We start from the raw sequence: 22031 nt of genomic DNA on the forward strand, positions 1-22031 counted from the left end.
TGCTGGCCCCGTTAGCTGGGCTCAGGCGATGCCCCGCGGCAGGCTGGCAGAAGCAGCACGTGTCTCTCAGCAGAGATGCACAGTCCCTTACATGCATATATGCGTGGGACAGGCTGTGCAATCCTATAAAGCCTCCGCCACAGCAATGGCTTAAAATGCAGGCAGGTCCCCAAGGGCAGGCGGTGACCCTGCCCCTCGGAAGCGGCATAAGCCAAGGCATCAGCTGGGCAGAGCCGCAGACATCAGGGGATGGGAGAGGAACCAAGACTCCCAGCTGCCTGGCCACAGCCTAAGGGACGTGGGGCAGTGGGCAGCAAGGGTGACAGAGGAGGTGACGAGGTCTCAGACACGCTACCAAGCCAGGTTGAACTAGGGCAGGACCGTCCCGCTGGCAGGAGGACTCAGGACAGCCCCTCTTAATGCCCGCTGCCATCTCCAGCCCTGGGGAAGGCTCGGTGCCTCCACGCTGCTCCAGGGCAGGATCCAGCCAGCCACTCTGGGGTGCTCGGGGAGAGCCTGGGGGCAATGCATCCCCATGGAGGGGATGAGGCATGTCTGCAGGGTGGGAAAGGGGAGTGGGGCCAGTGACAGAAGGGGGTTGCTGTTCCCTGCACCATGCTGCAAAGACAGGCACTGGTTTCTTTCCCCCGCTGCAGCAGCAGCAAGGACACGAGAGCACAGTTAATAACTGCACCAGCAGAACAGTGGGACTGAGCCCCCAGCAGCCCCCTCCCAAAGCCAGCCCCAGCCTGGCCCCCTCCAGGACTTTGGGGAAGGGGAAGACCTGCTCCCCCTACCCGCTCCCTCCTCCCCAGGGGTCTGAGAGGACCCGAGAGCCGCACAAGGCAAGACAGCACTGCTGAATCTCAATTCTCCCCCAGCACAGCCCCCTCCGAGCTACCCCATTGCTCTTAGAAAAGTTTGGGTTCTGCAAAGCCAGCAGCCCCATCTCCCCCAGAGACATCCCTCCACCTACCTTACTCTCCTCCCCCACGAAGCAAACCCTTCTTTCCCCTCTGCAGCTCCTTTTAATCCTTCCTCTGCCAACACCGAGCACCTGGGCTATTCCCTAGCTGCGTGGGCATGCCCGTGAGACGACAAAACCACCCCAGAAGCAAGGTAAACAGTAGAGAGTGAGTTTGCAGTCCGAAGTTAAGGTCAAGCATTTCCAAACACTCTGTCTTGCCATCTAGTGGGATGAACGTGAAGGGCCGGGGCTTGCCGTCGGGAAAAGTTGGCCAACTCCATCCCGCTGGAGCCGAGCCTGGCTCGCAGCAATATTTCATCCCACGGGAGCAGATGAGATCACCGGGGGTAAAGGACGGTGTGAAGATGTCAGAAGGATGGATGGGGAAGGAGGAGAGCTATGGGGACAGACAGACAGGGGACAGATAGATACAGCTGTTTCAAGGATGACATGACAACGGTGGTAATAAATCCTGGCATTTTAGATCTAGCCTGAAAGAAAAGGCTGGAATAGCTCCAAAATCCCATTAACCAAGGGCCCTGGCTTTTGGATCAACATAATACATCCCTGAGTTGGATTTTGTATGGAAAAGAAGGGTGAAGGGAGGGAGGTGGTGCACACACACATGCTCCGTGCCACCGGCACGCTTGTGCCCGTGCTGTGCCAACGAGGCAGGCTCGCGGGCACGAGCGCCCAGCGGTGTTTGCAGTGTGCCCATAGATGAGAAGCTGGATCTTCTTGCAAGGTTTTTTCCAGCCGCCTTAGTTTGCCTCCCCGGGCTTGGAGGATGTGGGCTGAGCTCAGTGGTTTCAGTTCAGGATTTTGGATTCTCCAGGGATGTGTCATCCTCTCACGGTATGCGTGTTTGTTACATGTGTATAAAAATATAGAGGATGAATACATTATATTTAAAATATCTCACCACTGGGCAGCTCATTTCGGGTGTTGAAAGCTGGGATGATACGAGATATTTTAACTCCCTCCAAGTGACTCTTCCCTGCTGGACCTGGGACCGTTTGGCTCCCAGGCTCCAGTGCTGCTCCAGGCTTTCTCTGCAGCTGAAGCACACCCAAACCCAGGGACACCGACCCTCCAGGCAGAGCTCATGCTGCAGACCCCGCTTAGCGCCAGGACAGCACCCAGTCCCAGTGGGGATCAGGGTCTCTGCAGAACAGGGGCCCCCCCGTGCTCAGGTTTCCTACGGCATCTTCTTTGGGAGCGCAGGGGGACAACCCAGCTGTGGCCACAGCTCACACTTGGGTGTGCAACACCCCTCCGGAGCCACCCAGACCCACCTGCTGGACCTGGGGATGGCTGAGGGGACACGCAGGTCAAACCTGATGTGGCCAAAGCATCGCCTCTCTGGAGGAATGAAGCTCCCCATTCCTGTCCTGGAAACCCTGAAAGCAGACACAGAGGGGTCTTCCCAAGACCCTGGGAGGGAATTGAGGAAGAAGCGGGACACAGGGAAGTCCCTGTCTTTGCAAACCAGCACCGTTCACAAAGCAGCTGCTGGGCTGGGGCTGGGCGAGAGCTTTCTGCTGCTCTCACTGTTGAGAACAAGACACTGAATGCATTTGTAAAGTCTTCATTTTATTAGAGCTGCCTGTCCCCTGCTCCGTTTGCCCCAGAACTGAGTTCACCCCTGCACGGAGGCTCAGCTCGCATCGGGGTTAAATGCATCTGCCTTAACCCCACATTTTCCATGGGGCAGCAGGGTCCGAGGGGGTTTGGGGTGAGGGATCCGGGAATGCTCGCCATTGTTTCCCAGCGCTGGGGCCATGGGGCTCAGAAGAAGTGGCCCGTGGGCAGGCGGGGCAGGCAGAAATAGGCGTTGGGGAAGAGGCTGAGGTTGATGGGGTTGCCATCGAGGCGGATGTCCTCCAGCGCCCTGCGGATCTGGCTGTGGTCTTGGCTGTTGCAGAACGTGTCCTCATGCATGGTCTGGATGTTGTTGTTCTGGCCAGGGAGGCAAAGGGCAAAATCAGATTTGAAGGGATGGGGAGGAGAAGGAGGAGAGGTGGTGGTGGGCTTTGCTGGTCTCAGGTACAGACAAGCCTGGGTCTGGGCTCATCTCACCTGGAGGTGCAGGGAGCGCAGGCTCTCGGGCAGGGGTGCCGGGATATAATCCAGCTGGTTATCGGACAGATGGAGAAACTGCAGCTGCTTCAAGTCCTGCAGGAAGAGGGGAGAGATCAACGTCCCTGCTCGCAACCCACTTCGGCCCTCTGCACCATCCCTTTTACCCCTTGGCATGGCAGGTTTGGGCTAAAACCAGCCTGGATTCATCCACCGGGCCAGCAGCCCCAGCACCCACCCGGAAAGCTTCGGGCCGGAGGCCAGTGCTGGGGATCCTGTTGAGACGGGCGTCCAGCCGGACGATGCTCCGGGGCAGCTCGGGCAGCGCCGTCAGCCTGTTCTCGGGCAGGATGAGCTCCTGCAGGCTGGGGAGCAAGCGGAAGGCATCCGCATCTGCCCAGGAGATGAAATTGCTGGTCAGGTCTATTCGCTTCAGCTTCTCTGGAGGGAGAGGAGGGAGGAAATGAATAGGGACCCACAAAAAAAACGCTTATTCCCCCCGTGCCCCACTGCAGAGCCTGACCATTCCCTTGCCCGGACATACTCAGTCCCGTGAAATCGCTGGCCCGGATCGCGCCGATGCGGTTGAAGCGGGCATAGAGGTATGTGGTCTCCGGCGGCAGCGGTGGGATGTGCTCCAGGTCGGCATCGTCGCAGTAGACGGAGGTGCTGATGCACAGGCAGAGCAGGCAACTGGGCAGAACTGGGAGTGCAGAGACAACCCTTGGCATGGCATGGCACAGCTCCTGCGTCCTCCACAAAGCACCGCAGCATATAGGGAGGTGGGAGGCCGTGCCCACCTCTGCCCACGTTGTGGGTACACGAAGTCTTTAGCACCCAGAGCTGTCGCAGCCCCAGCACCTTCATCAGCGAAACAGCCCAGGGCATCTCGGCAAGGGAAGGGCCAGAAACTCTGAGCCAAAAGGGCTGCTAATAAGTGAAACTGCTCAGGGCCAAATACCTCCCACGGGAGAGGGGGAGATGTAAGGTTGCCAAACACAGCGGCGTTACACCCAGGGCTCACTTGGCCCCCTTAGTTTTTCCATGGAAGAAAACAGAACAAAAGAAAACAGTTTTGCATCGAGCAAAACATCTGTCTTAGCTGCGTGAGGGTCCTGGCAGGCTGGGCAGGGGTGGCAGGAGGGGTAAAGCCCTGTCCTTCCCACGCACATGCTCCCTCTCCTCTCCCCCAGTGCCCGCGAGACTCAGCATCCATTAGTGGGGGAGTTCAAAGCAGCAAGGCAACAATTTCCCTTTGCCTCCTACTTAATTTGTCCCAGTCCAGAGTGACAGAAAATGAATAAAGATATTTATCCCTCGCTACAGGATTTTAATTGTCACTAATCTAATTGCTACTCTGTCCGACTGTCGCAATGCCTCTGCTCATTAAAATGTTGCTGCTTTGCTGGAGCTCTTGTTTCCCAGAAATGTCTCGCTGCAGCCCTCCTGCCTGCTGTGTGATAAGACGCACCCCCAACACCCCATCTCCTCGCTGCCCGAGCAGAGCAAATAACTGCTGCTGTCTGCTGGTGGCAAAAGGATTTGCTCCCTTTTCTGCAGAGCACCAGCCCTGCCGCTCCTGGGACATGTGGCTGCATCCCATAGGAACCAAATCCAGCTGCACCCCGGGGTCTGCACTCACACTGCACGGGGATGGGTGCTGGGCGGACGGGGCCAGCAGTGGTCGGAGGCTGCAGCTTCGGGGTTTCAGCCGTGGTGCCCAGGTTTGGGAGAGCCATGGGGTCCTTGGGGCGAGGAGCCAGGGTGCCAACCTCGACCTGCAAATACAGCCTGGGTGTGAGGGCTGGGGTAGCCAAGCAAGTCCTCCCACTCCCCTCCAGTGCAGGAGCACCGGTCGAGGGGTCAAGGGCACTGGGTAGGTCTTACTGAAAATCTAGCTCCTCCTTGGAGAGCTCTCCTAGCTCAGGGTTTCAGAAAGCCCCCTCCCTATTTGCCCAGGGATGCAGGAATCCTCACGTCCTGGCATCCTGCAGTGATGCTTTGGCCAGGTGATGGCACGGGACAAGGAAGCCAGTGGAGGTCAGGGTCCGGTAAAGCCTTTCCTGCCATCAGCAAGAATGGTGGAAGAGCCACCCAGGCTTGTAGGCTTGTGCAAGAGGCTGGTTCTCCAGCTATGCCCCATCCATTCCTTGGAACAAGCCCCTTTCTCGGGATGCACCCAGGGAAGACCTGTCCCACACACTGGGTGCTCTCCTGCGTCCCCCTCACCTTCGGAGCAAGGTCGCCGTAGTCATAGAGCTCCTCATAGTTGTTCAGGTCAAGGATCTCACCGTAGTTGTCCAACGTCAGGTCATAGTTGTCCAGGTCCAGATTTTCGTAGAATGCAAGATCAGCTTTTGGGTTCCCTGCCTTCCTCTTCTCCTCCTTGGCTGGGACAGCCCAAGCTGCCCCCAGACACAGGCTGGTGATGCCCAGCCAGGCCAGGGTCCGCATCCTGCACCCAGCCAGGGTCACCGCTCTGAGGGCAGCGCTGGGGACCACAGTCCCCAGAGGCACAGGGCTCTGAGAGGGCCAGCAATGCAGGTCAGGATGGGGCCGGGTGCCCTGAAACGGTTGCAAAGCAGTGAAAGCAAAGAGGGACGGGAATGCAGGACTGGCACGCCGGCTGTAGCCGGCCCCACTCTGCAGCCGTAGTGGGGACCGCGGCCACCACGGGGGACAAACGTCCTCCGCCCCCGGCCCCCGGAACACTACGCTGTCCCTTTTCTTTTCAGACCATTTCACGCTCGGCTGGATGGCTGTGCAGGAGAGGCCCCGCAGCCGTGCCGGACTGCCCTCGCTTCCCGGCTTTCCCAGCCCCGAGGAGACGGTGAGGGGGTCGGGAGGTAATGAGGGGCTCAGGGTTCTGCTCTGGCCCCTCGAGGCAGTAGGTGAAACTGGTTGCTGGCCCAGTAAACCCAGCAGCCAAGCAGAAATGACCCCAGGAGTCCTGGCATTCTGCTGCTCCCCCCTTTGCTCGCCCTGCTCCTACACCCAGGTCCAAAGCCTTGAGGTGCTGTTTCTCAGCCTCCAGCATCCTGGGCAAGCCAGCACCCAAGGGACCCGAGGCCACAGGGTCCCTGTGACTCGATCCTGAGCACAGGGGCTGCCTGCACAGGGACACCCCCGCCGGAGTCTGTTCCCAAAGGGAGCTCACTCCCACCTGAAGCTGGCCCCTGCTCGTGGGTCCCCAGCACCCACCGTGCACCCTGTGCTGCAGCATCGCCCACCCAGCGAGCTGCGTGCCCATGTGTGCACCCACGGCAGAGCAGGCGGAGGGGCCCGGCACCCAGCAGCCTCCCACGCGTCTCTCCTAAACCAAATGCATTAGCAATGACCCAGCCCAGAGTTTTTGCACCCCAGACTGAGGATGCCGCTCCCTAATTTCTGCCAGTTTCCCACAGATCAAACCTTTACGAGTGCAGCGAGCCCCCCCAATACGCATCGCTGGCCCCCAACCACCCCAGCCCCGCAGCTCACCCCAGTCCGAGTGGGGGTCTGCTCGGTGCTGGAGGAGCAAAAAGAAGATGGCACAGACATACCCCCTTTTCCCCTCCTCCTTGGTGTGGGAGAACCCCACTCCACTCCCGCAGGCTGGTGCACTGGCAAAGGAAGGGCTGCTGGGCTTTTAATGCGTGGAGAGGAGGGGGGGGCTGCATAGAGGGGCCTGGCACGGCTGCTGCCGAGCAGAGAGGCAGGATGCGGCCAATCAAGCCGGCAGTCCCCCACTGGGACCTTATATTGTCCCCAGGGGTGAGCCAGCCCCAGTGGTGGCTGTCCTCCAACAGCCCGGGTTTGTGTCTGGGACTGGGAGGAGTGGGATGGGACGGGATGGGGACTGTGCTGCGCTCCCTGCCTGGTGTCCCCATGAGCGATGGGGACACACAGCCCTGGGCAGAGGGGACAGAGCCAGCTCCATCTCTGCCCCAACCAGCCCAGGTCCTGCCAAGCCAGAGTGATTTCCAGCTGTGGCCATCCCCAGGCATGCAGGAATGGCAAAGCACCAGGCACAGCCCCCCTTGTTGTTCTGGGTTTCAACTGGGTGGGATGTTGGGACTCGGTGAGCATCCCAGCCTTGGGGAGAGTGTGGGCTCAGCACCGCTCACCCCTCCGCGCACCCTTGCTTTGGAAACATGGTGGGTGGTTTGGGGAGGGGGAGCTGGTGCGGATGCAGGGGGGAGCAGTGCGGTTCCCCTCACCGGGGTAGGATGGGAGACATCCCCCATCTCCCTCTGTGCGCACCCACGTGCTTTGGGGCAGAGGGACTGCTTGATACCCCCCGGTCCTGCTTCATCCTCTGGGGGAGGGAGGGGATGTGATTGTCAGGGATGTGTCCTGCAGGGTTGGGACACCCCAGGACAGGCAGGGTGTGCACGGCAGCACCCCCCCCCCCCCCCCCCCCAGTCTCCTTGCAGTGCTGGGCAGCCTTGTGCACACACAGCCACCCACTGCTGTAAAAATGTTCTTCTCTCCCGCAGGCAGATCGCAGCCCACGCACTCACCCACCCGAGACATCGCACCCATCTGCCGGTGCTTGCTGGGCAGGCGGGGACACCCTGGTAGCCCCCCCCCCCCCCTTCCACCAGTGGGCTTTGTCCACACACCCGCAGCCCCCTCGCCCCCAGCCTACGGCGTCCCCCCTTGCCAGGACAGCCCCAGTCCTGCTCAGCACGGAGCAGAGCAAAGGGCCGCTGCTAATCTTCGTTAAGCCCCTCATTAGGCGGCTCAGCAGCCACCATGATGGAGGCAATGTGGCAGCTGGGGGGGGGCATTACAGCTGACCCAGTGCCTTGGCTCCTTGGAGGGGCTGCAGGCACTTGTCCAGGGTCGGCTGCCGAGTCCCCCCCTTCCCTGGGGAGCGGGATTTTTGGTGCAGCACGGCTGGAGGGGACATGGCCTTTGGATGGCACCTTCTGCCCCAGCTCGGGGGGACATCGGGGGGCAGCTCCTGCCTGGCAGCCCAGCATGGGGGAAACTGCTGCAAAGCAAAAGCCTGGGCTGGCGAGGGTCCCTGGGGGCACCTGGGGTCCTTGTTTTGCTGCCCTTAGAGAAGCAGCCGGTGTCCATCCTTGTGCCCGCTTCTTCCCTTGTCCCCCGAGGCAGCGGCACCTCTGCAGCCGCCACGAACACTCGCACGTGTGGCATCGCCCGAAGGGTCGGTGCAGACCCTCATGGCAGGGGAAGTCCCTGCTCAGGCACCCACAAGTGGGCTGGGGTGGGGGTCACCGGCTGCAAGGGGGCTTGATTTGAGCAGTAACTCAGCCTGCTCCAGACTGCCTCTCGCCGTATCCAGCCGCTCCCCAGTGGGCCCACAGCCCTCGCTCCAGCACCGGGAAGATCAGCACCCACCATGCTGAGGAGCCCCCTTTGATGCCCACCCCAGCAGCCCCACTCAGCTCCCACACACGCACACTAACGAGGGGTTTCCAGCCTTCCCTGTGACCCCACAACACACACGGCGAGGAGAGGGCTTCCCACACCGATGGCCCAGGTCCCATTCCCAAGGTGGCACAGCGACTGTTTGCAGAGAGAAGAAACGAGCCCCCCCTGCTTTTGCGGTGCTCGGCTCCCCCAGGAGACAGGGCTGACTTCCCCGGGGAAGCAGCAAGCGAATGTACGCCCGAGAGTGCATGATTCACGCCCCGATGACAAAATACGGAGATTTTATTCTCCGGCACAAAAACATAAGGGGAGCTCACTGCCTGTGCCTGCTCTGCACACACACACACGCAATCCCCTCCTGCCAGCGTGCACGCTCCCGTGAGCAGCCCCACGCCGCAGCCCATGCGTTTGCACCCACGCCCACAGCCGTCCTCCCTCTCCGCTCATGATTCACGTGGGGAGAGCAGCAGCAAGAGGAGATTTTTGAAGCTGCGGCGATGGGCAGAAGGATAAGTCGCTGCCTACACCCGTTCTGCTCGTGTGAAAACGCGCACGCGTCCCGCACGACCGCAGCCCTGGGGATGGATGCGGGCTCATTGCCGTAGGTGGGAGAGATGGCCCCCCCACCGGCTGCCCCCATGCATGCCCTGAAGCTCCTCCGTGCTGCTCTCCCAGGGCAAACTCACCCCGGGGACATTTGTCCGGCTTTCCTGGGAGCACGAAGGTGACGTGGGTGCAGCTCAGCCCGAGTTCACACACCCTGCCCTGACACACAGCGCAGGCAGCCGTCGCCTTTTCCCAGCTGGCTTGCAGGGACAACATCGCCCATCAGCTGCAGCCACGACCCTGGGAGCTGCAGACGAGGTTGGGCTCTCTTAATGAGCAGAGGTGCTCATTAAGACAGGCTCCATAAGCTCACCCACCGCCGCTCCGCAGGGAGGTTTTGCAGGCGTGCCTGCTGCTTTGACGCTGAACCGCTGGCGAGTCCAACCCAGCAGCGGTTCAAGCGAGGGCACACCACAACCAACCAAGCCCTGAGCCCACCAGCCTCCCGCTGAAGGGACCCCCGGGATCTCCCAAGCTCCAACCGGTGGGAAGGTTGGCCCCAACAGAGGAAATCTGGTCCTGAATGAAGCGGCAGCTCCCGTGCAGCAAGGAAGATGAGGATGGATCAGAGAGAGGCAGGTCCAACCGCGGCTCTGGGTCCTTTGTGAATCATTTTATTTTCACTGCTGCGGAGAGTAGGAGTGAAAATACCATTAAGTTGAAATCAGTTGAGAACTACATATGTCTCTAGATATATCTGTACAGTCTACCAGTATATATACACATTATATATAAATATATACATAGGGTCTCCGGGTTTAAGGTTGAAACCTGTCGAACCCAATAAAGCCCACTGGAGGAAGATTTGGAGAACAGACTTTTATGATGAGAAAACAAGCCTGAATTAGCACAGGGATTTCATGAACCTTCCAGCGCTGGGAAGGGGGGAGCACCTAGCTCACAGGGTCGCTGGTGTGTCCCCAGGCTGCGGGGAGCATCCCTGTCCCATTCCCAGGGAGCGGGACACAGTGCCCGTCCATGCCCGTCTCAGAGAAGGGTCAGTTTTGGTGGCTGAACACAAAGGAGGTAACAGCTGGTTTCTTTGGTCTATTGCTTTAATGCTTATTTCAGTTGGATTTTTTTTTTTCTTCTAGTGCTCAGCCTTAAATCTAAATCCTGAGAATCAGGAAGAAAAAAAAGAGTATAACCTCCCCTAAACCCAGACACCCTATATATGCAGGTACAGCTATCAAAGAGGGAAGCAATACATGTGAAAACAGGGAGAAGGGGGAATAAAAAATAGCTTTTCCAAAAGAGTAATTCTTCCTTTCTTTTTCTTCCATTTTTTTCTAAAAAAAAAAAGAGGCAAAACCAGTCATGTGTTTGGTTCAAGAAAGCAACAGAGAGTAAAACTTCCAGGAGGTGGGAGTCAAGGCAGGAGGGCAGAGGGACTGTGAGAACAGGGCAGAGATCTCACGGGTCAACCCAGCCCTGGCAGAGCCCGAGTTTACACCCACGGCAGCATCTGGCCCCAGGTACCTAAATACGAGAGCAAGTGTCCCGCTGGCGTTGCTGCAAAGCAGCCGGCTCTGCTTTGCCGCCGGGGAGGGGGTCCCATGCCCAGGACAGGTCACCAGCATTGAGGTCCCACAGGCTTTGGGTCCTGCCTGCATAGGGGAGAGCAGGGGTTAGCTGGAAGCAGCGGAGCGCGGCCGATGCGCTGAGCCCTGCATCCCTGCAGCACGGGGAGGATGCAGGATGCTGGGAGGGGGCTGCAGCACCATGGACTGATGCTGCTGGGGTGGGTGTCTGGTGGGGACGAAAGCCTGGGAGGGGGCTGGTCTTGCAAAGGAGGATGCGTGGTGTATTGCTGTGGGGAAGGTGCAACCCACGCAGGGCGCAGGAGAGCCCAGCTCCAGCTGCAGGGGCCAGACGCCCTCCCTGCTCCCTCCTGCCAAATTCACACCACCACAAGGGAATAAACCCCTCGGCCTCCAGGGCAATGCAGAGCCAAGGCCAAAGCCCCCCAGGAGGACCCAGGCCGGAGGAGTGTGTCCCTCACCCCGGGGCTCTGGGACGTGGCCACGAGGTGTCGTTGCCGGTCCTGCCGGTCAGTGCCAGACCTGGCCACCCTCCTCCTGCACGGATCCTGCTCCCCTTAGCCACCCCGCCACTGGTATGCCCAGCTGGCATCGCCCTGCACCCTAAAGCTACAGGGTGGCCATCTGCAGCCTCGGCACACCAGCCCAGGGCATCCCTCCTCCACCTCCGTCACAGCTGCGGCCACCCGGAGCAACAATACGACCCAAGTCCTGCAGCGAGGTTGACCCCTTGGCTCCCTCGTCAGCTCCATCCGGAGATGCTTTTTTGGCTTGGACCGAATCCAGCCTCCCAAAACTCTGCCGGATGGAAGGGGAGAGAATAGAGCCAGCTCCAGGGCTGGCCTGGGGAAGGGCAGAGAAGGCAGAGCCCACAGGCAGGGAACTGGGGTGAGCGTGGCAGCCACCCCGAGCTGATGCTGCGGACTGGGACGGCTGCTGCGACACGGTGCTGTCCTGCAGGCAGTGGTCCCCAAGGATGCACACGCCACGCGTGTCCACGGCCACTGCAGGGGAGGAAAGGGGGAAAGACAAGAGGGATGGAGGCGGGATGTGAGCAGGGGGAGAGGGAGGCAAAGAGGGTCCCACGTGTCAAACACCGACGGGGGTCAAGTCTCTGTGCAAAGCCAAGTCCAGGGAGAGGCACGCTGCTGGGCAGGGTTAGAAAACCACGGACTGCAGGAGGCGGAAACACATCATGAGGTCCAAGGGGATGGGGGGTTTCAGGAGATTCCCATCCAGCCGCAGGTACCGGAGCCGGGGGACGCTGTCCAGGTCAGAGGGGGAGAAGTCCTGGATGGACATCAGCGAGGTGGGGCAGATCTGCGTCCCGTTGATTTCTGCAGAGAGGAGAAGAAAAGCGGGGTGCATGTTAGAAGAAAGGGAAGAAAGAGAGACCCCCCTCTGGAGACCTCCCTCTCTGCCTGCCTTTCTGTCAAACCCCAAAATGGGGTTGCTTTGCTACCGAGGGGGAGAATCCCCAGCCTCTCCCAGAAGACGGCGCTGCCCCAGCGACAGGAAAATCTTGCTTTTCTTCAGAAATGAAGTAGGTCACGTTCAGCCAAAGCGCGATGAGGGATGCAATGTCATTTGAGAGAGAAAAGGGATTATTTCAAACATGAAACTTGCCGAGCCAGCCCTAAGCCTTCAAAAAAAACATCAAGGAAATATGCTCTAGCACCGTTACACTGAAGATAACGTCAATAACCGGCTCGTTGCTTGCTTCTGGATTTCCACGTGTTTCTCCCCACCCCAGGGCCTGCATTACGGAAAATAAACCTGGGGATTCTTATGTTGTTACCCAACTCCGGGGACTGAAACCTTATAGAAGCTGGGTAAAATAGGCAAAAAAAGAGCTGGGACATGATGTGCATAGCCATGCAGGCACCTCTCCATGGAAAACCCTAGCAGGGCCTGGGTACCGGTGTGTGTGAACCCAGCAGCAGTTACCACCTTTGCCCCAAAGTGCCCCTTGGCTCCAGTTTGGTGGTGGTTAAATAAAATGCAGATTAACCGCCATCAGGTGTTCATCACTGCATCGTTATTCCATGGGAACCAACTCCGGTGGCCCCTTGAGAGAAGGGATGTGCCTCTGTGAGGGTTTTGTCCCTCTCCCTGGCATTACATCCCATAACGCTATTAGTGCTTGCCTGCAAAGAGCACCTTTCTTGCTTGTCTGTTCCTGGCTCCTGTTTGGGCAGGAGCTGGCCCACTAAAGCTGCTCTGTGATTTTACAACCCCTTTTTGGCAGTGGACCACTCTTACATATAAAGCCACGTGCCATCACTGCGCGATAAACACCGCAGCGTGGAAGTCCTTGTGTCACACCACTTGTGGGGACCAGTGTCCTGCCCGGCGGCTGCTTCACAGGTGAGTAATACCCTGGGTGGGTCCTGCAGCCCCCATACACCCCACCGCAGCCAGAAATAGAAGAGCCCAGCGCACTTTTCCCAGTGCACATGGAGGGTTTCTGGCTGGACCACCGCATTCTTGCTCCCCCGTGGATTACAAGGACAGCAGGTTGCTGGACGTCTAATAGCAGAAACATCTGGGGTGACCAGGAATGGGTCTCTGTCCTCTTCTTGAACATGCTAGCTATGTTTACACATTTCACAGGCCAGCACCTCTCCCATGAAATTGCAGTGCTTTGCCTGGAATGGTGTGAAACTGCCCCGGTTGGTTTGCCAAGGCAACCTCCATCACAGCCTTGTTCTCCCTGTTCCTTCCTCTGTAAGGCTCAGCTCGAGAGCTAAGCTGGGTTATTTCTAACCATCTTGACTGCGTATTTGGCATCTGTTCTTAAAATATGTGCACAGACTCGCCTTTTTAAATATCCCTATTTCTGAGCCCTGCTGGGGAAGTAACTATTTAGATGGCAGGTGGCCCCAAAGAAGAGCTGCCCATGACAAGGAACAAGAAAAGCCCTGCAGCACCAGGGGGCAATTTAGCTCTGCTCCTCAGTTACCACCCTCACCCTCAGGCCACCCTTCCCCACGTGCAAATCCATCCCCCTTAGGGCTTTATTCACCTACAAAGAGCCCCCAGCTCATCTCACCACTGCATCCCCCTTTGAAGGGTTCACATCCCACTGGGTGAAAAATGACCTTTTTCAACGAAACACTTGCCATCCTCAAGCCCATCTGCTCCCCCTCAGACCTCGCCACAGCCTCCCGACCAGCCAGTGCGACTCACTTTCAATGGAGTTGTTATTCAGGTAGAGGTGCTCCAGCTTGGGGCTGATGAAAGGGACGTTGGTGAGCTTGTTGTGGGCCAGGTGCAACACCAGCAAGTTGGTAAGGTTGAAGGAGTTCTTGGGGAGCCCCTTGTCAGAGATCTGGTTGTAGTTGAGCCGGATGAATGCCAGGTTGGGGAACTCCTTGAAGTAGTCACTGGGGATGTCCTCAATGTTGTTCCTGTCCAGGAAGAGCTGGTGGATGGCATTGGGCACCCCAGGGGGCATTTTCCTCAGGATGTTGTGGGCAAGGTTGAGTTGCATGAGGTTCTTGAGTCCCTTGAAGGTGTTTTTGTTGAAGACCCCATCGCTCAGCTTGTTGTGGTGCAGATCCAAGAGCACCAGGTTCTCCAACTTGTTGAAGACCCCAGCAGGGATCTTGGAGATCTGATTCCTGCTCAGACGCAGCTGTTCCAGGTTGGGTGGCAGGAAGGAAGGCACCTCCTTGAGCTGGTTCTTCTCCATGTAGAGGAAGATGAGGTTTTCCAGCTTCTCCAGGACCCGCCTGTCCACCTTCCGGATGCGATTGTTGTCTAGGTTGACCCATTTCAGCCCCGTGGCATTCCTGAAGGACTCCTCCGGGAGGTCATCGATGAAGTTGTTCTGGAGGTAGAGGTAGTGGATGCGGGACGGGATGATGGGGACCTTCCGCAGGTTGCGGCTGTCACAGTAGAGGGCAGAGGGGAAGTCTGGAGGGCAGTAGCATTCTCGGGGACAGTCAGGGAAGACGGAGGGGGGACCCGGCGGCAGGGGTGGAGGCAGCTCCGTGGGCTCGACGGGCTCAACGAACTCGGGAGGTGGGCGGGTGGGTTTCCGTGGAGGCTTCCTCCGCTGCCCGCTCACCTCTGAGATCAGCACAAGAACAAGCGGGAGAAGCAATCTGAAGGCCACCTTCATGGTCCAGATGTTTCCCTGAGGGAGGCAACAAGAAGAGGTGGGTTAGGAAGCGCCTGATTTAGGTACCGCATCATCTCCCATCTCCCTCATCACTGACAGGCAGGAATTTACCCCACATCCCTGCCAGTAACCTGTTATTTTCTCTCCTTCCCCTTGGAAGTCATCTTTAAATCCAACCCCTCTCTAGAGCATGAGTCACTGGGATCCCCTCTCTCTGGCTCAGCTTTATGCCATAGAGGGGGGTGTTGGGGTTTTTTTATTTGGGTTTGGTTGGGTTTTTTCACATGCCACCCCCAGCACTGCCCCGCAGAGCCTGGCCCCCCCGGGACCCCCAACACCACTGTGACCTCTCCCTGAAGGATAGATTGCCCATTCAGACACCTTGATGGATTAGGCTTAATTTTGCACTTGAGCCAAAAAATCAATGATTCAGTAGCAAATTGGCTGAGCGACAGTATTGGGAGGCCAGCGGCAGTTAGTGGGGCAGCAAAGATGGATGGCCCTGTGCTTCAGGGACAAGGCTTTAATGCAGGACAGCCCATTTTCAAGGCTGTGTGATAAAAAGGATATTTGCAAGATTATGCATGGGCAATAACAAAGGTGTTTGGCTATACGGCGCCCTGTGCTGCTCAAATAACTGATCATCACCTCCAGTCCCACTGCAGGGTGCTGGGCTGGGCTAGTTATTTGGGGAGACTCCCAGGAGGAGTGGGAGATCTGGAGGGATCAGGTGAGGTCTCTGCTTGCCCCGAGCCAGGGAGTTTCTCCTGGACAGCAGCCCAACACCTTACCCATACCACCTCTCCCTCTTCTCTGGGTCGTTATCAAACTCATGAAGGCTGCCTGTCCCATCTCTGCCCTCCCCGCTGCTGCCTGGAACAGCAGCGATCATCCTTGCAAGACTGTTGCTGGTAGCTCTCCAGCTGATGCCTTGGAGGATGGAGGGATCCAGCTTGTTGCAGATGAGCTCCCCAGCAAGCCCTGTGCAAGAAGGTGCTTTGGATGCTCTGACACTCCCTGGGGCCAGCTGGAGCAGACCAGGCCGTGGGCTTCCTGGGCAGATACCTCGGGGTGCTCGCCAGGCTTCTCCCGGCGGCATTTGTCACCCCAGCAGGAACAGAGCCGAGCTGGATGCACAGCAAGGCAGATGGAGGAGCGAGGCAGAGGCAGGGTGGGAAAGAGAATCGAGTGAGATGAGACAGGGAGGAAGACGGGAAAGAAGATGAGGAGACACAGAGGAAGATGGATCTCTGGGCAAACGGAGTGACTGCTGTGGGAGCCAGAGCTGCTGGGACTGGAGCATGGGGGAGAAGCCATTGGTGATGCTGGCGCTGGCGATGCTGATGCTGGAGAGAAATCGGGCTCTCCCGGCTCGTTGCTTTCTCCCATGCGACGTGACAGAGTGGAGCTCGCTGGCACGCAGCCCTGCCATCGTGGCCACAGGGACCAGCGGCACCGGTGCCATGGATGCAGCCAGCCCCGCTCGGCTCAGCGTGTCCGGTGGGAGCAGCAAACAGGCAGGGCTGAGCCGGGCACATCGCGTTTGCCTTTGGTCAGCAGCAGGGAAATGTCCCCAGCCCCCATCTGACCAGCAAGCAGCACAGACCAACACTGCTGGGGTAGCCCCCCGCCACACACATCCCCCTTTTGCTTAGAGCTTCCCACCAGTGTCCGCATCCCACCCAGGGACGCCCTTAGGGCCCTTCGTTAGGCCACTGCTCCCAGAACTGCGCCAGCCCGGCTCCCTTTGAAGTGATCCCATGCATTCCTGGGGCTCCAAGTAATTGACTTTCTCCAAGAAAAGATCCTGTTCTTGCTCCCCCCCTCCAGGCCCAGCCTGTTACTTTCCTACTTTTCCTTTTTGTCTTGCTCAGCTCCCATCTGGCTCTGTTTAACCCTACAAGCCTCAGATGCCTGCTGTTTTCAATCAGAGCTCTGGCATCTCGCTGGGGGAAGGGAGGAACAGGGGAAGAGCAATGGGGTCCAAATGCTGCCAGATATTCAGCTCAGCAGTGCTGCAGTACGTCCCCTTTGGGGATGTACGTGCGTGCTTCTGTGTTGTAAGAGTTCAGATTCAACGGCGGGCTGCAGAGAACGGGCAAATTCATGACAGGGAGCTGCTCTACGTGCAGTCCCCTCCCTGGCCCTGCAACACCCTGCTCCTGTCCCAGTCACGTCCCTCCCTGCACATGGCTCTCCCCCCACCTTGTCCCAGACCTTTCCATAGGATTTTGCCTCCGCTCCAAAACTCAGACCTGGATTTTAACACCCACAACGCCTGGGGGAGTGGCAGGGGTTGAGGTCTGCATTTGGCCTGTTGCAGAGGGGAGGAGGCAGCTGGGACACGATATTGCAGCCAGTACACGCTGCAATCCGGGCGTTCGGCGATGCTCAGCTCGGGCCACCTGGCAGCCGCCCCGGGCAATGTCACGGGGAGGGTGGGGGACAGGGCAGAGCTGTCACCCCCTTGGTCTCAGGAGCTGGGTGAGCTCTCAGCCCTTCCAGGAACAACCTGGCCCCGCACAGCCTGCACCATCCCCTCTACATGAGGCTTTAACGCTGCAGATGTTTAGGGACTCGGCATACAGCAGAAATAGTCAGCGAGCCAGAAATTCAGGCTGGAGAGCGGCAGCATCATGTGGCATTTGTCAGCACAGAAGGAAACTGTCAGGAGGCAGATGCAGCCCCTTTTATCTGCTGTACCACCTGCCACCCGCTGCCACGTCCCCACGGGGACTGCCGCAGCCCCTCTGCCCACCAGAGCCAGTGCTGCCACGACCCTTCTCGGCTGCCGGTCCCCACCAGCCTCTCCCTGCAAAGCTGCAGCTCCCGGCAGAGGCTCTGCGCACCGCTCCCCAGCCTGCTCCGGGAAAGCAGGACCCATTTCCAAGCAATCTGCAGGAAACCAGTTCACAGCCAGCAGTCCCCGCAACAGCCCTGCCTCCAGAATAACGGGGATGCGGGAAGCCTGAGGCCACCACCAGCTTTACAATTGCCTCCAACATGCTAGAAGGTTCAAAGCCAGCTCTCCCTGGACCTGACACAGTCGGCAGTCTGTTCTCCATCCAGTTTCATGCAGTTGAATTTACTGGCGTGAACGCAAGCAGCCAGATTTCAAAATCCCACACCCTGATTCTGCACAAGCACCGGCTGCTGAATCCGTGGCCAAAGCCATGGCACGGTGCCTGCTCTGCAAATGCCTCCACTCGACCTTTCTCACCACTCCCTGACGGACAGGACAGCTTGGATCCTGGGTACCCACAAGGAATCCATGCAACTGGAATAAAGTTAAATCATGAAGCAATGAATGCATTCAGGAAACCAACCACCTGGTGTGGAGAAAAGGCTCAATTCATGGACAAAACCAGTTCTGACACCCCTGAGCAACACCAAGGCACCCAACAGATGCCACCCCAGGGTTTTTTTTCCCAGAAAGAGGCAGCTGCTCCCTCAGTCATCACATTACAATTGACAAAAATTCGGCACAACAGCTGGAAATTCCAGCCCCAAATGCCACTGGTGTTTGCTTTCCAAATAGTTTACCTTCGCTACATCTCACTAACCCACAGCTCCCAAGCAGTGCTCCCTGCCAGCCCAGTAACTGGTGCCAAGGGCAGGCAAAAATCACAACCTCCGGGGCAAGAGCGAGCTATGTAAAGGTCACTGGGGGATTTGTCACTGGCAGAAGTCCCAACGCTGTCCCTTGGGTGCCTTCTTCCCTCCCCGCCTCCTCTTGCAGCAGTTAGATATGCAGAGAGCAACAGCTGGCTCTGGACAGCTATCACCCATGTATCTGGGATCCCTGCTCCTGTGGAAGGGCTGGGAGGGATAAAGGAAACTTTTCACTTTGGGAGGAGAGGAGAAAGCCTAGATGGCTGGACCGGGGATCCTTTCCAGCCTGTTGCCCATAACCCTGCTAGCTCCCTTCACAGCTTTCCCACTGGGACCCCCAATTCCCATCATCCCTGCAGCCCCCAGGCTGCAAAAGACCCCCACCCAGCCTGAGAACTTGCACCTTGGAACAGAACAAGGAGGGCAAGCTAAAAATAACCGAAAGGAGCCAGCAAAGCTCCCTCGTCGGCTTCCCTCGTGTCCAACCACCGCCAACAGCCTGTTCGTGTCTCTGCAAGAGTCTGGGTCTGATCAGCTGTAACCAAAACAGGGAGCTCTTTATCCAGCGGCGCTGGAGAGCTGGGAATGGTGGAAAAGGACTAAATACGGTGCAAGGCTGTCCTCCGAGGGGAGGGCAGACACGCTGTCACCCAGGCGTCCCCAGGGGACCAGAGCCCTGATGCAACAAGCAGCTCTTCTCGCCCTTTCCCAGCGCTTTCCCAGGGAGAAGCGGAGCCACAGGCAGCCTGCTTGGCTGGGGCTGGAGCCAGCGCACCGCCGAGGCGGCCGCGGGGGCTCGGCCCCCCGCCACGTTTCTTCTCGCGGGGATAGTGCTCTGTCCACGCAGGGGATGGGTGTCTCAGGACACCCTGCCAGAGAGCAGCTCGCCCGTGCTCCTGGGCTCTCAAGCAAGACTTTTGGGCTCTGCCCGAGGACTACAAGACATGGGGATGACAACGCATGGCTCTACTGTCCCTCTGCGTGCCAGGAGCGTTTCCTCACTGTACCACGGTCACCGGACTCATTGCGAAAGGCTTGTTGCGTTCACTGCTCCCTCCAGCAACCTCCTCCACGGCAGGGTCTGTGGGAAGGCAGTCCTGGCAGAAAACACCTTTCTGCTGCCTTCTCCATGTCAGCAATTCCTCCCTCCTCCTCCCTCACTGCATGTCCCGACCCTTCCCAGAGCTGCTCCCGGCTCAGCCCGCCCGCAGATCTCTCTGCCACACACGGTGGAACTGGCTGGACACAGACAAAAGCAAATCACGGGAGAAAATTTTGCCAAAGCGACTGCAACCCAGCCCCTCAGCCTGCCCCCCATGCACACCCTGCTCCCCTCCAAGCAGACACCTCGCCTCGCTCCCCCCAGCTCTGCTTTCTCTAAGGGTGGGAAACTGCTCTGATTCCTTATCAGCTGCTGCTGCCTCATCCCTCCTTTCCAGCCTCTTCCCGAGGGCAGAGGAAACCTCCCACAGCTGCGCTTTTATCTATTCCCAGGTGAAAACACTCAGCCCCTCGCCTCCCCCCTTTCCCAGGGCAGCAGGGACACGCAGCACCCTGCATTTCGGCTCCACGCTGTCTGTCCGGGGCTGGCCGAGGAAAGGGTGCTTCCCGGGAGGCAGCTCCGACAGCTTGTGGGATGCCATCGGCCGAGCACCACATAAGGAAGGCCCACGATCGCAGGCTCCCAGGAAAGTTTCCAAGCCCTCATGTGCAACATGCTTTGTGTCCAGCTGCCAAGGAGATGAATTTCCATTTTCTGCCTTGTAGATGCTTTTCCTAAAACTCGCAGACAGGAAAGGGCGAGTTTGGGGTGAGTCTTTTCCGTGCAACAAAACCCTTTCCCCAGAACTTCAGCGAACATCATCACTGTCCTGTTGCTTCCTCCCATCATCTCCTGCCTCTGCTGGAGCCGAGACAAAGAGCTGGCTCCAAACGGGACCCACACGGCAGCTCACCCCGCGGAAGGGTGCGGAGAGAGGGCTGCACCTCTCTGCCTGCCTGGATCAGGCTCAAATCTCAGTGATCGAGGCAGCAAAAGTGGTGTTACACGACCTGGGCATGGTCGATGTGATTCAGGCAGGGCTCTGCCTGCCGGGCAGGAGAGAAGGGCTTTATCACCTACATTTTGGGCAGAAAACCAGCTTGCTGAAAAGTGCCCCTGAAGCATCGAGATGCTGTTTGGTTGCTCTCTCCCACCTCGCTCTCAAAGCGGTGCGATGCTGGTCCTCTCCGCAGGTCAGGAAAACTCCCTGCTCCCCGCTCCGGCACGGGGGTGAGGGGCTGCGCACGTCCCCCCCTCCCACAGGACCAGGACCCCCCAGACCCCCCCAGTCCCCAGCCGTTTCCCCAGCCTGCTCAGCACAAGGAAGGTGCCGTAACCCGATGTTACCAAAGGCTCCCTGGCAGCAGTCCTGGCTCCGGAGGTGTCCGCTCGCCTTTCAGTCTCTCCCCCCTCCTTGGACGCTTTCCCTGCTGCTTTCCAAGGCAGGGGACTGTCCTGGGCATGGCTCAGGCTGTGCAGCCCCCCGCCACACACACACACCCCCAGCACCCCCAGCTCTGCCTCCCTGGCCGCAGAGCCAGAGCCGAGCGTGCGTGGGGTTGTGAGCGTGTGAGAGCACAGGTCGGGGTGGGGGGGACAAGGGGGTCCTCACTCACCCCCGCAGAAAGCGCCTGGCAGTAGCTGCAACGCTCTCACACAGGACTTTCCTCTGACTTTGCAGCCCCAAGTTCCACCCCCCCCTCCACCCCAGCCTGCCCCGTGCCGAGAAAAAACTCTTTGCAACAAGAGAAAAGGGAAGGAACAAAGACTCCAGCTGCTGAAGAATAGAAAAACCAACAAGAGGAGAGGAAAAAAAAGGAAGAGCAGATGCTGCTTTGCATGTAAGGGAGGCTGGAGAGGGCAGGAGCATCATGGACCAGTGCAGCGTCCTGGATCGGAGGGTCAGGCAAGGCAAGAAGACCCTGGGGGAAAGCACCTGCCTACAGCTTACCTGTGTGCACCTCTCCCTCCTCCTGCCTCTTATTAATCCCCAAAACAAGTTTCTCTCTGGCTGTCTCCCTCCTCCTCCTCCTCCTCCTCCTCCTCCTCCTCCTCCTCCTCTCGGCACCGCGGCTCCGCCACGAGTGAGCTTCGGCCGAGCACGGGGGTTTTGTTCCTGGGAGCCGCTGGCCGAGGGTGGGTGGGAGCGCAGGAGGCGGAGGGCTGGGACGAAGGCACGATGATGACAACAATAACGTCTTTATCTGGCAGCCAAGCGCTGCGGGCTCTGCTGCGCACACATGGCCTGCCTGCCGGAGGGCTGGCGTTTAATAACAATTCCTTCTGCTGCGGAGGCTGCTCGGAGCCCGTGTTTAAAAACAAAACTAATTAATAATTTAAATAAGTCCTTCCCTTGCCACGGCCCCTGGTTTTTTCCAGGAGCGTGTGTTTGGGATGGCGCTTTCCAGCAACACGGCTAAATCGCAAAGGGGGGTGCAGAGCACGGGGGTTCGGCGTGTGTCACCAGCCAGCCTGTCCCCACGGGGTGTCCCACCCGGGTCCCCCACCTGCCCAGAGTGACTTCCAACTGCCCCCCAGCCCTGCCGAAGGGAGCCAGCCCTGTGCTAGGGTCTCTGCTCCTGCCTGGCAGATGGCACCCTGTAAAACATGAAGCAGGGTTCATTTGCTCCCAGCTGGTGATAAGCTTTAATTTAAACCCTGATGGCACTTAATAAA

At 58.5% G+C, this 22031-nt stretch overlaps 2 protein-coding genes across 2 annotated transcripts; both read right to left on the reverse strand.

The window, feature by feature from the left end:
• Positions 1-2751: 2751 nt before the first annotated feature.
• On the reverse strand, positions 2752-6618 carry OPTC (opticin). The gene is made up of 7 exons (XM_049832396.1): positions 6527-6618; positions 5276-5611; positions 4689-4824; positions 3591-3749; positions 3285-3487; positions 3047-3142; positions 2752-2926 (listed from the first exon to the last, which is right to left on the reverse strand). The coding sequence occupies exons 1-7, from the start codon at positions 6584-6586 to the stop codon at positions 2756-2758; spliced, it is 1161 nt and encodes a 386-aa protein (XP_049688353.1). The 5' UTR covers positions 6587-6618; the 3' UTR covers positions 2752-2755.
• A 3015-nt stretch (positions 6619-9633) lies between these two features.
• Positions 9634-21526, reverse strand: PRELP (proline and arginine rich end leucine rich repeat protein). Its single transcript, XM_049832946.1, has 3 exons — positions 21307-21526; positions 13765-14716; positions 9634-11912 (listed from the first exon to the last, which is right to left on the reverse strand). Exons 2-3 carry the CDS (start codon positions 14699-14701, stop codon positions 11734-11736), a joined length of 1116 nt encoding a protein of 371 aa, XP_049688903.1. The 5' UTR covers positions 14702-14716; positions 21307-21526; the 3' UTR covers positions 9634-11733.
• Between the last annotated feature and the right edge of the window lie 505 nt (positions 21527-22031).

Source organism: Accipiter gentilis, chromosome 29 (genome assembly GCF_929443795.1).
Source record: "Accipiter gentilis chromosome 29, bAccGen1.1, whole genome shotgun sequence".
Classification (NCBI taxonomy): Eukaryota; Metazoa; Chordata; class Aves; order Accipitriformes; family Accipitridae; genus Astur; species Astur gentilis.

Coding starts and splice junctions, on each gene's coding strand:
- PRELP (XM_049832946.1), bottom strand. CDS start 14,701: ATGAAGGTGGCCTTCAGATTGCTTCTCCCGCTTGTTCTTGTGCTGATC. Junction 11,913..13,764: donor GAATAACAACTCCATTGAAA/GTGAGTCGCACT, acceptor TCCTCTCTGCAG/AAATCAACGGGACGCAGATC.
- OPTC (XM_049832396.1), bottom strand. CDS start 6,586: ATGTCTGTGCCATCTTCTTTTTGCTCCTCCAGCACCGAGCAGACCCCC. Junction 3,488..3,590: donor CAGCGATTTCACGGGACTGA/GTATGTCCGGGC, acceptor CTCTCCCTCCAG/AGAAGCTGAAGCGAATAGAC. Junction 3,143..3,284: donor TCCGGCCCGAAGCTTTCCGG/GTGGGTGCTGGG, acceptor CTCTTCCTGCAG/GACTTGAAGCAGCTGCAGTT.